A 14,721-nucleotide genomic window follows, 5' to 3' on the forward strand; every position below is an offset into this window, starting at 1 on the left:
GAACCACTTGGCTAAAATTTGATAAGAAATATACTTAAGGCCAGGAGCAGTGGCTCACGCTTATAATCCCAGCATTTTGGGAGGTCGAGGTGGGTGGATCACCTGAGGTCAGGAGTTCCAGAGCAGCCTGTCCACAACAGTGAAACTCTGTCTCTACTAAAAATACAAAAATTAGCTGGCATGGTGGCGGGCGCCTGTAGTCCCAGCTACTTGGGAGGCCGAGGAGGAGAATCACTTGAACCCAGAAGGTGAAGGTTACAGTGAGCTGAGATCACATCACTGCACACTCCAGCCTGGAAGAAGTATACTTAACACCTGTTATTCTATTGCACAAATATCCTAGTTTTAACAAAATAAATCAGGAGAGAGTAATCATTTAGTTTACAGAAGTATATTATAGGCTTTCTTTAAATGGTATTGCCTGAGCCTAGTATTGCTTGAGCCCAGCAGTTCAAGAACAGCCTGGGCAACATAGTGAGACCCCATCTCAACAAAAATTTTTAAAAATTAGCCGGTGTGGTGATGTGCAGTTGCAGCTACACAGGAAGATGAGGTGGGAGAGTTGCTTGAGCTCAGACATCCAGGCTGCAGTGAGCCATAATTGCACCACTGTACTCCAGCCTGGGTGACAGAGTGAGACTGTCTCAAAAGAAAAAAAAAAAAAATTAAAGAATTGGGCCACTGGAGATCAATACTACGGGCTTCAAAGACATCTAATAACTATATTGGACTTCTCACTCCAATTCTTAGCCTCACTACAGACCTATATGGAATAAAAACTCTGCTACCGGTACTCTGATTTAGAATTAGGATTGACTTTTCTTCTGTGTAGGTTAAGTCACTGAATGCCTGCCTGGCACAGGTAGTATCCCCTGGTAGGTGAAGTATTTTTTTTTTTTTTTTTTTTTTTTTTGAGACGGAGTCTTGCTCTGTCACCCAGGCTGGAGTGCAGTGGCCGGATCTCAGCTCACTGTAAGCTCCGCCTCCCGGGTTTACGCCATTCTCCTGCCTCAGTCTCCCGAGTAGCTGGGACTACAGGCGCCCGCCACCGCGTCCGGCTAGTTTTTTGTGTTTTTAGTAGAGACGGGGTTTCACTGTGTTAGCCAGGATGGTCTGGATCTCCTGACCTCGTGATCCGCCCGCCTCGGCCTCCCAAAGTGCTGGGATTACAGGCTTGAGCCACCGCGCCCGGCCTAGGTGAAGTATTATTCCTTTTTCTTCGCCTGCAAGAGACAGGGTCTCCCTCTGTTGCCTAGGCTAGAGTGCAGCAGTGTGATCATGGCTCACTGCAGCCTCAACCTCCTGGGCTCAAGAGATCCTCCCACTTCAGCCTCCCAAGTAGCTGGGACCACAGGTGCTCACCACCATGCCAGGCTAATTTTATTTTTTTGTAGAGACAAGGTTTTGTCATGTTGCCCAGGCTAGTATCAAACTCCTTGCCTCAAGAAGTTCTCCTGCCTCAGCCTCCCAAAGTGCTGGGATTACAGGTACAGGTCACTGTGCCTGGCCTACTATTCCTTTAACATCCAGTTTGCGTGTCCCTTCCTTCCATCCCCTGCGCCCTCACAAGACAGTTATGATTTGGCTCCTGCTTCTGTAGATCCTCACTTCCAAACTTTTGTCTCTTCATTTTTGATCCACTCCTGAGCAAAGGTTTATTCTTCTTTCTTCTACGTAATGTCCTTACTTTGTATAGGCTCATTATTCTTATTATCCTCTTTATTTTTTATATACATATATATAGTCTATATCTCTGTCTCTACTAGCAGGTTGTGAATTTTTTGAAAGCAAGAACTATATTTACCCATTTGGGGATCTGTAGCACCTGGCATAGTAATTGCTACATAGTAGATATTCTCAGTAAATGTTTGTGAAATGAGTGAATGGGTAACAGAGAAGTGGTCTACAGATATCTACTTTACTTCCAATTTCTGCTTATTCTATACTCTGTTTAATAGTGATTCTTACCCACTCGGATCATATATCTAATTGAAGAAAGTGGCAAACTCCCACTCCATAAAAATGCAAATAAATTTGGTACAGGAGGGGTTAATGAAATCTTTGAGCCAAAATACACACTTGATTATGAAGCCCTAATGGTAAGTAACTGCATCCTACTTTGCAAGTTTTGTAACTGCCCAATCTTGAAGAAACCATAACATCAAGACAAATCTGTACCTGAATTTCATCGCACTTGATTAGTTTTTCCACCTCTCCTTGACTCAGAAGAATGAACTCTTCATGCTGTACCACTTCAGGAAAATGTTTCTGGCTAAAAACCTCAGCTGCTTGCATCAGGTCAACACAATTGTGGGTTTCTGCAAAATCCCTAATGCCCAGGCAATTAGAAGGGTCCAACTGACTTTCTAAGAACTCACAGCAGGCTTGTTTCACACCTAGGACGGACACAGGAAGCAAACACTTTAGAACAGTTGGACGGGTGTGATCTAGTCTATATTCTTGTATCTCAACATCTTCTCTACATGTTATCAGATGAACCCTTGTTTCAACACCTAAGAAACAGATGAGAAATTCTTTGCTTAAGGAACTTAAAACCCTATTTCTGGCTTATGTACTGCGCCACTTTCAGCAAGACCTTTACACCTGTCTCTGTTTAATCTTTAAAGTGAATATTGCAAGATGAATCACATCCAGGGACCTGGCAAAATTCAACAAAAATGCCTACAAAACTCTTGGGAATCAAACTATAAAACTAATTACTAATTCAGCATAATGTACCCATTTTTCTACTCTACATGAAAACTTACTAAAAGACTAGAGTGAAAGAAAAGCAGAAGATAATAACAAATCTCATATTCATCTAATTGAAAAGTTCAGGGTATTTTAATTTTATGACTATGCACTAATGCAAAAGCTTCACACTGTTTAAACCATGTATTAAAAACTAAAAATGTATCAATTATGTATATATAAAAACCAAAAACATAACTGAATTTTAAAAAGAAAAAACTGAGGACCAGGAATGGTGGCTCATGCCTATAATCCCAGCACTCTGGGAAGCAAGGTGGGAGGATCACTAGAGTCCACAAACTTGAGACCAGCCTGAGCGACACAGAGAGAACCCGTCTCCACAAAAAAAAATTTTTTTTTTTTTTTTGAGACGGAGTCTCGCTCTGTCACCCAGGCTGGAGTGCAGTGGCCGGATCTCAGCTCACTGCAAGCTCCACCTCCCGGGTTTACGCCATTCTCCTGCCTCAGCCTCCCGAGTAGCTGGGACTACAGGCGCCCGCCACCTCGCCCGGCTAGTTTTTTGTGTTTTTTAGTAGAGATGGGGTTTCACCGTGTTAACCAGGATGGTCTCGATCTCCTGACCTCGTGATTCGCCCGTCTCGGCCTCCCAAAGTGCTGGGATTACAGGTTTGAGCCACCGCACCCGGCCAAAAAAATTTTTTTTTAAATTAGCTGGGTGTGGTGGCATGTGCCTGTGGTCCCAGTTACTCAGGATGCTGAGGTGGGAGAATTGCTTGAGCCCAAGAATTCAAGGATACAGTGAGCTGTGATTGTACCACTGTGCTCTAATCTAGGTGACAGAGTGAGACTCTTGTCTCAAAAACAAAATAAGAAGTCTAAAAAACCTGGGAACTGTAAGGGAAAACAAACCACCTGTAATCCTGTGAAAACATACTTTAATATTTTGTGCATCAATTTAAATTTCATTTATCTTAATGAAATACTACCACTTAATGGCCAGATAAAGAGTATCCATGTAGATTATGTATAGTATCAGTTTTTATTATAGTTCCTTATAGGTGTGTTATATACATGTATGTAAGAAAACACATAATTTCTCCTTCCTACATTTTTTTTTTTAAAACAGAAAAGGTGCAAATGCTCTCTTTTATAGTGCCAAATACTCATATCTGGAGAAGTTCCTTTATAGTGCTATTGACATCTGATCTCTTATTGCTCAATGAGACAAAAGCCATGGCTAGTAAACATAAGCATCCATAGTTTGTCTCCAAAATGTTCATGATTAAGTTTACACTATTAATTTTCAATCTTTCCAGGGCTATTTCAACATAAATAATACCAAGTTTTAATGTCTGTACCTTTCAACTGAAGCAGACAGGCTGCAGGAAGCAGTTCTTGTACATTCTCCACTGTCACATGTACTGTTTCTGTGTACACAAAGTCCAATAAAATTTCCATGGTAGAGGCAGTCAAACCTTGGATGTCAACATAAGGTTTCCCCTTCTCTGAAAGCTGAAAATTTGAAAGGTAAAAAAGAATGATGGTTATAATTCTACAAGATAAAGGCAGAATCTCATACCTAAGAGCTTAGAGATGTTAGTAACATTAATTGAACATATATCTTTAAAAATTATAGGCCAGGCATGGTGGCTCACGCCTGTTATCCCAGCACTTTGAGAGGCCAAGGCAGGCAGATCACCTGAGGTCAGGAATTCAAGTTCAGCCTGGCCAACATGGTGAAACCCCATCTCCACTAGAAATACAAAACTTAGTCGGGCATGGTGGCACATGCCTGTAGTCCCAGCTACTCAGGAGGCTGAGGCAGGAGAACTGCTTCAACCCAGGAGGCAGAGGTTGCAGTGAGCCAAGATCATGCCACTGCACTCCAGCCTGGGCACCAGAGTGAGACTCTTTCAAAAAAATAAAAAAGTAAGAAAATAAAAAAACAAAAGTATGCTCTATTTTGTTGGATTTTAATAAAGCAAATATGGGCCGGGCGCGGTGGCTCAAGCCTGTAATCCCAGCACTTTGGGAGGCCCAGACGGGCGGATCACGAGGTCAGGAGATCGAGACCATCCTGGCTAACACGGTGAAACCCCGTCTCTACTAAAAAATACAAAAAACTAGCCGGGCGAGGTGGCGGGCGCCTGTAGTCCCAGCTACTCGGGAGGCTGAGACAGGAGAATGGCGTAAACCCGGGAGGCGGAGCTTGCAGTGAGCCGAGATCGCGCCACTGCACTCCAGCCTGGGTGACAGAGCCAGACTCCGTCTCAAAAAAAAAAATAAATAAATAAAAAATAAAAAATAAAGCAAATATGGCACAATATCTGTAGTTTTCCAAATGAAGTGGGTAGTTATCTATACCCCAGGAGTAAGTAATAGGTGACACCTTCCTGGAATAGCAATTTTGCCAGTGAATAACTTTAAAAATCAATTTCTTATTAAAATACAGATGTGTTACAGAATAGAACGCAAAAGTTCCCATGAACATAACACTGTCCATGAATTTTTAAGATAAGACACAAAATTTCAAAGAAATTTCATGTTTGTAGAGGACCTTGTGGGTTATAACTTCAGTCTCTCCAGGATTACCTAGTTCCTATCATCTGTCCTTAGATTACATTTTTTTTTCCTTGAGATAGGGTCTCACTCTGTTCCCCAGGCTGAAGTGCAGTGGTGCGATCCCAGCTCCCTGCAACCTCTTCCTCCCAGGTTCAAGTGATTCTCATGCCTCAGCCTCCCAAGTAGCTGGGATTACAGGAGTGCACCACCACATCCAGTTAATTTTTTTTTTTTTTGAGACACAGTCTTGCTCTGTTGCCCAGGCTGGAAAGAAGTGGCACAATCTCGGCTCACTTCAAGCTCCACCTCCCAGGTTCAAGCGATTCTCCTGCCTCAGCCTCCTGAGTAGCTGGGACTACAGGAACGTGCCACCACGCCCGGCTAATTTTTGTATTTTTAGTAGAGATGGGGCTTCACCATGTTGGCCAGGCTGGTCTCCAACTCCTGACCTCAAGTGATCTGCCCACCTCAGCCTCTCAAAATGCTGGGATTACAGGAGTGAGCCACCATGCCTGGCCCTTAGACTACATTTGGTAATGATGAAAAATAACATGCAGATCATCCTAAGGGACTTTCTTATGTAACACCATCCGAATACAAATAAACTATTTGTTACTTTTTCAAAATATTGGGTTAGACTAACTTAATTACTACCAGAATATTTAGTCTGAATTGTTGTAGTATATCTTCTTGAAGCCATGAGTACTGATGAGGCCAGATAATCATAGAAAACTGTTTAGCTAAGGGAAGAAATCTTCAACTTTACAGGAAACTATCTGAAAATACCTTATGAAAATTTTACTAGATCTTAATCTTAGTTTAGAAATTCATTTTACTCACGAAAGTCTGGTGCATCTCCATTATTAACTAAATGGCTTTATTATTTTTGATTTCTCCATCAGCCAGAGAATAACCAAAAAGCACTCTCTACCAAAGCCAAGAACAAAATCAGTCCCTAACAGTAAAAAAGTCACTAGCACATCATTTTGAAAAAACATATTAGGGTTTATTTACATTTAATACAGTACTAATATTCATAAACAATTACTGTCCCAACACATTAAATGCATTCAATAATTATGATACTGAAATATGTAAGTACATGTATTCCAGAAATTTCTCATTCAATAAACTGTATTTCCATCAAATAGTTTAAATATGGAGACAATTTCACTATGTAAGAACTCAGAGCAATTATACATTTTACATTTATATTTTGCTTTAGAATTTTTCAGCATGCTTCTCATTTACTACTATTTCATCTGATTCTCACAGCAACCTGGTAAGGTAGTTAGGTCTGATATTATTACTATTTAAGGGATAAAGGGTCTAAGGATCAAAAAAAGATGCAAGACTTAACCAGTCATTTAGCTAGTAAGAGACAGATATCATTCCTATCAAAGTATTTCAGAAAAAGAAGAGAGAGAGAGAGAGACATAAAACCCAGGTCCTGGCCGGGCGCGGTGGCTCAAGCCTGTAATCCCAGCACTTTGGGAGGCCGAGGCGGGTGGATCACGAGGTCAGGAGATCGAGACTATCCTGGCTAACACGGTGAAACCCCGTCTCTACTAAAAATACAAAAAAATTAGCCGGGCGTGGTAGCGGGCGCCTGTAGTCCCAGCTACTTGGGAGGCTGAGTCGGGAGAATGGCGTGAACCCAGGGGGCGGAGCTTGCAGTGAGCCGAGATCGCGCCACTGCACTCCAGCCTGGGAGACACAGCGAGACTCCCTCTCAAAAAAAAAAAAAAAACCCAGGTCCTCTTGCCTCAATCTTGTGATCTTTCAATCAGATGACATTTGAGGAGCATTTCATGGCTGAAGAGAACAAGGAAACCATCTAGTTCAACTGCTTTATTTTACAGATCAACCCAGTGAAGTGAGATGGTTCCCAGGGTTTATACAGAATTGCTGAAAGAACTAAGCCTAGAATCCAGGTCTCTGGACTCTCTCCTTTAAACAATTACTCTTAAAAATAAAGACAAAACCATCTAGCATTTTCTTGCCTGATGTCAGTTTTTAAAGAAAGAAATCATCACTGAAGAGAAAAAAAGAATTAATTTCCAAATAATGAAAGAGTAAAGACAGACTATTTTCAAGCTGACAACAGGATGCACAATATATAATTAGCAATCAGCAGTTCTAGTGCATTTCATGCTCAGCAGCTGCTGGGTGACACTCTCTTTACCCAGTTAAATTCCAAATGCTTCTGATGATCTTGGGTATATATCATGGCAAACAGTATAGGACAGGGATCTGCCTTGTGATATCACACAAGTTCATTTAAAAATTAGCCTGGATTAGCTGGAATGACCTGTCAGGTTCCTGTTTTCCCTACTAGCCATGTGACTGAGCATTGGCTCATAGTATTTTTAACTATACCGGTTTTAAAATTAGATTGTAGGATACTTTGGAGGCTAAGGCAGCACAAGGGTTAAAAACTGTTAGGGCTTTAGAGTTGGAAAATATAAAATTAAATCCCACCTCTAGCACTTACAAGCCATGGGACTTTGGGCAAGTGATTTAATATCTGAAACCGTGTTCCTTCATTTGTAAAATGAGATGGTAATACCTACCCCTAGGGTGAGTCAGATATGCACAACAATCACTAGCACAGTACCTGACCCATAAAAGGTAGTTATCACCATTATACCATTCTGATCCAGCAGCAATATCTTCACTAAGATGATAGAACTAAAAAAAAAATACTTGTGCTTAAAAAGACTTTTAAAAAAGTGTTTTCATAATGAAATATTTCAGGCATACATGTAAGTGTAAATTATATAATAAACAGTGGTGCACCCACAACTGAGCTTTGAAAAAATAAATCAAGATAATTTATTTAAATGTGCTCTTAAAATCAGACTTGGGATCTTGAAAAACAAAGACTTGCAATGTTCTTTTCTGTTCAGCTTTCTAAGAGTATTCAACACAATATATTCAACAGCCTTACACCACATTTCAGGTATTTTGTCAGGCAATTACTAAGCAGTTTTTCTTAATACTTTGTGAGCACTACCTGTATTCTCTCAAGCCAACCTTTTCCTAATTCCCTTTGTTAAGTGCTTATAAGTTAACATCTTTTTTCAGGTTATACACTCTATGCCTGCACAGCTATTCATTAAAAACTCTTCTTCCTTTCATTTGAAGTTATCCTAACATCTACACTGATTTTCTTCACATATTGTTAGGAGGAGTGGGGTGAGGTCTGAATCCTACTCTTCTCTCCTTCCTTCCTCCTCATCCCTCTGGTACTCACTTAAAAATTTTTAGACTTTAGAAGGAGAAAAGGCCGGGTGCAGTGGCTCACACCTGTAATGCCAGATGTGGCCACTCTGGGAGGCCAAGGTGGGAGGATTGCTTGAGCCCAGGAGTTCAAGACCAGCCTGGGCAACACAGTGAGACCCTGTCTCTACAAATAAATACATAAATAAATAAAATTAAAAACAAAAAAAGGAGAAAAATTGGAAAACAAATTTAAGAAATAGTAAAATCCAATAGCTGACATTTGTGTTTTACTGCATATTAAACTACTCTAAGCATTTTGTACGTTATTTCATAAAATAATCTTCACAATAACCTTAATAACCAGTTATTACATATTACTATTATTCCTAACTTAAAGATGAGGAAACTAAAGCATAGTCATCTAAGTGGTAGATCTTATCCAGAATCTGCCAAAACATCACACTGTAAAAATTCACAATTATATCAAAGTTCTACTATTTTATTCAGTGAAATAAGACAACTAGAGTACCACGGGAGTTTCATTTGTGTGGGGCTAACTTATCACTTACCTCACTAGTGAACATGGCACAGAAGTAATCACTACAGGCAGCCAGCACAATCCGATGGGCAGGGAAATCCTTCTGCTCTACTCTCAATGTCACATCACAGAGGGTATTGCTCTTCCTGAGGGAGTTCATTGAATTGAGGATGGATTTAGCATGAGTATTTGTCATTATGTCTTTGGGGGCCATAATGCCTCCCATAAAGCAGTGCGGAGAAAAAACAAAATGGGTCCTTGGATTCTGAAGCTACAAGAGAAAAAAAACAATGAGCATATTCAAAGAACTAGGGAAACTGAACATATTTAATTAGTTTTACAAATTAAGAACCTAAGAGGCTTCCCTCAGACCCAAACATACACAAGTTGAGGGCACTCCTATGCCTGGCATCACCACCACTATCTAGCCACTATCTAGTACATGTAAAAGTTCTCTCTTCTTTCTCTGAATTCCTCTATCACGGAGTGTCCCTACCACTTGACATTTATTATGATCAATGTTGAAACGTAAGTAGAGATAAACAATATATGTCCTGTAAATCTTCACAAGGTTCTTGTCTCAAATGACAAATTGAAAATATACAATTTCTTAAAGGTGTTATATCATTACTATTTAATATCCTTAAGTAGATAAGTATTTAGAGGCTGAGGATCCTGCTTTATATGTATGCTTTCTATCCTAGAAGTTGCACAATGAATGTTTACAATTTAATGTAAGAAAAAGTGTGTATTCAACTTCAACTTAGAGAAAGGCCAGTCAGTAAAAATAAACTTTTTTCTAAAGAAGTAGCCAAATAATTATGTCTGATGACTTTCAGCTATATCTGGATTTCTTCTTAAAATGAAACTTCAGGCCAGGCCCAGTAGCTCACGCCTGTAATCCCAGCACTTTAGGAGGCTGAAATGGGTGGATCAGTTGAGGTCAGGAGTTTGACACCAGCCTGGCCAACATGGTGAAACCTAGCCTCCACTAAAAATACAAAAAATAGCCAGGTGTGGTGACGCGCGCCTGTAATCCTAGCTACCAAGGAGGCTGAGGCACGAGAATCGCTTGAACCCAGGAGGTGGAGGTTGAATTGAGATGAGATCACACCACCGCACTCCAGCCTGGCAATAGGGCGAGACTCTGTCTCAAAAAAAAAAAGAAAGAAACTTCAATTGACCTATTACCCTAACTGAATAGTGGAAACCACGCAAGTTATCGATGGACTTACACTTGCTTAAGATATTGAAGCTCCTCAACAAGAGGGTATTCCTACTCTATATCTGTAAATGTCCATTACTGGTTAACGAATCAATATTGGAATCCAAAACTTTCTGAAACGATCCGGCGGGGCGGGGGTAGGGGGACGGCAGGAAATAAAACTGTGGTCTCCAGAAGTTCGCAACTCACAAGTAATTTTTCAACAGGAAAAATGAGATCCTAAATTCTCATCTACTTCTGTTTATAGTTGGCATTTTACTCTATAAGCGCTATAGATAATCCCTCCAACAACTGCATGACCCATTTTGCAGAAAAGGGGGTGATTCATCAAAGCATATGTTTTTCAAAAAGACTTAAGTCAACTTAGTTTCAACTCTAGGGGTGCAAAAAGAGTCTGGAACAAATGTCCATTTACAGTGAAGACAGCCTGGGGGGTGTTTTATCGTTTCCGTGCCAAAATGACAGTACCCCTAGTGCAGAGTGGCCTTCCTTCTAGGGGATTCCTGCCTCAACACTCCAAGTCTCAGCATATCCTTCACCCTCACCCTTCTGAAGTGACCTATTTTCTAGAACTTCCGTTAACATCTGAATAGAGGGATTCCACTTCGGGAGATTCGGGGCAGGAATGGGGTAGTAAATTCCGGAAAGACTACATTCTAGAGAAGGAAACGAACTCCTTCCTTCTGATACCACCAGGCATATGACCGGCGCCGCCAGATGGAGGTACCGCAGGGGGGCAATTCAGGGGAGAGTTGAGAGGGCGACTGAGGCCAGATGCCCCGCCCCCCCGCCAGCCTTCCTCCTCTCTCCGGCATGTCTCCCATTCCGCCTTACAGGGAGACCAAGGATGGGGGGTAGGGCCATAACCCGGAGTTGACGGACAGGAAGGGAAGGGCTGACTGCCATCACTTCCGCGCAACTCACCTCCGCTCCCGAGCCCACACAGCAGCGCCGGGCCCGTCCCCAGCCTGTGGGGATGGAGTGGGGCGCGGGGCCAGCAGGCGGCTCAGGAAGAGCCGAAGAGCCGCCGCCGCCGCCCCCACCCGGAGGCTCTGGAGGCTCTGGAGCCGTCCAGGTCTGGTCCCTGCGGCCGCGCGACGTGATGACGCAATGCAGCTGGAGCACCGCCCTCCTCCCGCTCGAGTCTGCGTCACGTGAAGAGGTGGTGTCACGTGACCTGCCTGCACCCTGGTGCCGGGCCTCTGCACGTTGCTAGGAAGCCGAATTAGAAAAAGGTCTGGTGGGCAGGGCATGGTGGCTCACGCCTGTAATCCCGGCACTTTGGCAGGCCGAGGCGAGCGAATTACCTGAGCTCCGGAGTTCCACACCCGCCTGGGGAACACGGCAAAACCCCGTTTCTAAAAAAAAAAAAAAAAAAAAAATTAGCGCGGCGTGGTGGCCCCGACTGTAGTCCCAGCTACTAGGGAGGCTGAGGCAGGAGGATCACTTGAGCTAGGCGCAGAGGTTGCAGTGAGCCAGAGTCGCCACTGCAGAGACCCTGTTGAAAAAAAAAAAAAAAAAAAAGTCCGGGCGTGGTGGCTCACGCCTATAATCCCTGCACTTTGGGAGGCCAAGGCGGGTGTATTACTTGAGGTCAGGAATTTGAGACCAGCCTGGCCAACATGGTGAAACCCCATCTGTACTAAAAATACAAAAAACATTAGCCGGGCGTTGTCGCACGCGTCTGTAATCCCAGCTACTCAGGAGGCTAAGGCAGGAGAATCGCTAGAACCCAGGAGGCGGAGGTTGCAGTGAGCCGAGATCGCGCCACTGCACTCAAGCCTGGGCGACCGACTGAAACGCCGTCTCCAAAAAAAAAAAAAAAAAAAAGAAAGAAAAAACAAAAAAGGCCGGATGTTGTGGGGTCCGGCAGGGAGCCTGGGAATGTATCTACAGCTCAGCGACTGTCTGAGCCTGAGTTCCTCCCTACTGCTCACGAGGCAGGGCACACAGAGAGAATTCCAACGCTTAATATGCCAAGCATCTGATTGCAGCAAGTATGTTTTACCTTCCAGGTACTGAGAAACTTTTTGACATCGAGAAAACCCACAGAGGCCTCAAATTTTTTCACGTCCATTGTCCACAATGGCCTTTTCGTGCCGAACAACGCTGCGGCGAGAATCCTCTGAGCCCTGCGACCCACAGACCTCAGTATATACTCTGCATCATAATGGTCCCTGTCATCACCGCTGAATTGATTCTAAGGAAATTCTAATTGATTCAGTAAATTCTAATTGATTTTGGTGCACTTATCTTAGTGACTGAAAAGGCAAAGAGGTTAATTAGTTCAGCTTATCTCAATGTCTAGACAAATTGTGTTTGGTAATACTATTTTCCTCTGTGAGCCCTTTGATTTTTTTTTGTTTTGTTTTGAGACGGATTCTCGCTCTGTAGCCTAGGCTGGAATGCACTAGCGCGATCTCAGCTCACTGCAACCTCCGCCTCCCGGGTTCAAGCGATTCTTCTGCCTCAGCCTCCCGTAGTAGCTGGGACTACAGGCGCACGCCACCACGCCAGACTAATTTTTGTATTTTTAGTAGAGACGGTGTTTGGCCATCTTGGCCGGGGTGGTCTCGAATTCCTGACCTTGTGATCCGCCCGCCTTGGCCTCCCAAAGTGCTGGGATTACAGACGGAAGCCACACCCCCTGGCCCTTTGATTCTTAAGGATTCTAAAACCATAGCCAAGTGGGTAGCGTTTTAAATTTACATTGTGTCCCCATCTTCCATATCATACCTTCCTGATCTAAAACTGTCCCTGACTTACATATTGTAGAGAAGAGTGCAAGATTGGTATAAAATTTATTGGGGGCATTTTGGAAATATTCGTTGATTTTAATAAAATTTTTCTTCACATATACTCGTGCACATGTAAAACAATGTATGTACAAGATTGCTAACTGCAGCATTGTTTGTAGATTAGATTGACAACAACCTTAAATGTCCGTTAGTAGGGGACTGATTCAATAAAGTATAGTACATCCATAAAATCCAATACCATGAAGCTGTGAACAATTTATATACTCTATTATTGGTGCAAAAAGGTGGAAGATATATTCATATTTACATGTGTATGTGTAAACTATTTGAAAAGACAAAATAAATTGGTAACATTGGTTTCTTTGGGGAAAGGAACTGTCTGGTTGTGAGACAGGGTGGGAAGGAGATTTTTGCCCTTTATAATTTAGTTTGCCTTTTGAATTTTGCATCATGTGAATTAAAAATAATGTTAAGAGCCTGGTGCGGTGGTGTGCACCTGTTGTCCTATCTGCTTTGGAGACTGAAGCGGGAAGATTGCTTGAGCCCCGAAGTTCATGACCAGCCTGGGCAACATAGCAAGACCACGCCTCAAAATATATTTATATGTTCAATTTTTTTGAAAAGTAAAAATAGGCTGGGCACAGTGGCTCATGCCTGTAATCCTTGGGAGGCCGAGGCAGGCGGATCACCTGATGTCAGGAGTACCAGACCAGTCTGGGCAACATGGCAAAACCCCGTCTCTACTAAAAATAAATTTTTTTTTTTTTTTTTTTGAGACGGAGTCTTGCTCTGTAGCCCGGGCTGGAGTACAGTGGCCGGATCTCAGCTCACTGCAAGCTTCGCCTCCCGGGTTTCTGCCGTTCTCCTGCCTCAGCCTCCGGAGTAGCTGGGACTACAGGCGCCCGCCACCTCGCCCGGCTAGTTTTTTTGTATTTTTAGTAGAGACGGGGTTTCACGGTGTTAGCCAAGATGGTCTCGATCTCCTGACCTCGTGATCCACCCGTCTCGGCCTCCCAAAGTGCTGGGATTACAGGCTTGAGCCACCGCGCCCGGCCCTACTAAAAATAAATTAGCCGGTCATGGTGGCCTGAGCCTGAAATCCCAGCTACTTGGTAGGCCGAGGCCAGATAATCGCTTGAACCTGGGGAGCAGAGGTTGCAGTGAGTTGAGGTCACCCCACTGCACTCCAGCCTGGGCAACAGGGCAAGACTACATCTCAAATAAAGTAATTAATTAAATAAAATAAAAAGTAAAAATACTTCCTTGTTTTCAGGATGTGAAATAGTACTTTAATGATATTGCCTAATTCCTGGTGGCTAAATTAAGGATTTTTCCAAATATGAAAAGGCACTTAATAAAAGAAGCTTTGTTTAGAGTATGCCCACTCCTTTTATTCACAAAATAAAAGATGAAGAAGCTGTTAGCAAGAATATCACACCAAAGGAACTAGTTCAGACTTCTGACTTTTTTCTTTTTTTTTTTCTTTTTAATATTTGTGTGTACATAGTAGGTGTATATATTTAGGGGGTACAAGAGGGATTTTGATACAGGCATGTAATGTGTATGAATCACATCATAGAAAGTTGGGTATCCATCCCCTCAAGCATTTATCCTTGTATTACAAATAATCCAAGTATACTTTTAGTCATTTTAAAATGTACAATTCAATTATTATTGACTGTACTCACCCTGTTCTATCA

The 14,721-nt window shown here is 42.5% G+C and overlaps 1 protein-coding gene across 6 annotated transcripts in view; it reads right to left on the reverse strand.

The window, feature by feature from the left end:
- The window catches only part of KLHL12 (kelch like family member 12), a 38,741-nt gene extending 27,400 nt beyond the window's left edge, over positions 1-11,341 (reverse strand). For all 6 annotated transcript variants that reach the window (XR_012431589.1, XR_012431588.1, XM_074033201.1 and 3 more), the window contains exons 1-4: positions 11,187-11,341; positions 9,069-9,308; positions 4,071-4,224; positions 2,179-2,396 (exon numbers count right to left, since the gene is read on the reverse strand). Coding sequence is in view for 4 of the 6 variants with exons in the window: in XM_074033201.1 (XP_073889302.1) it covers positions 2,179-2,396; positions 4,071-4,224; positions 9,069-9,263 (567 nt within the window). In the remaining 2 variants the exon portion in view is untranslated. The remainder of the gene's footprint in view (positions 1-2,178; positions 2,397-4,070; positions 4,225-9,068; positions 9,309-11,186) is intronic.
- Positions 11,342-14,721: the final 3,380 nt, after the last annotated feature.

The sequence above is a fragment of the Macaca fascicularis genome, chromosome 1, assembly GCF_037993035.2.
Source record: "Macaca fascicularis isolate 582-1 chromosome 1, T2T-MFA8v1.1".
NCBI classification, from domain to species: Eukaryota; Metazoa; Chordata; class Mammalia; order Primates; family Cercopithecidae; genus Macaca; species Macaca fascicularis.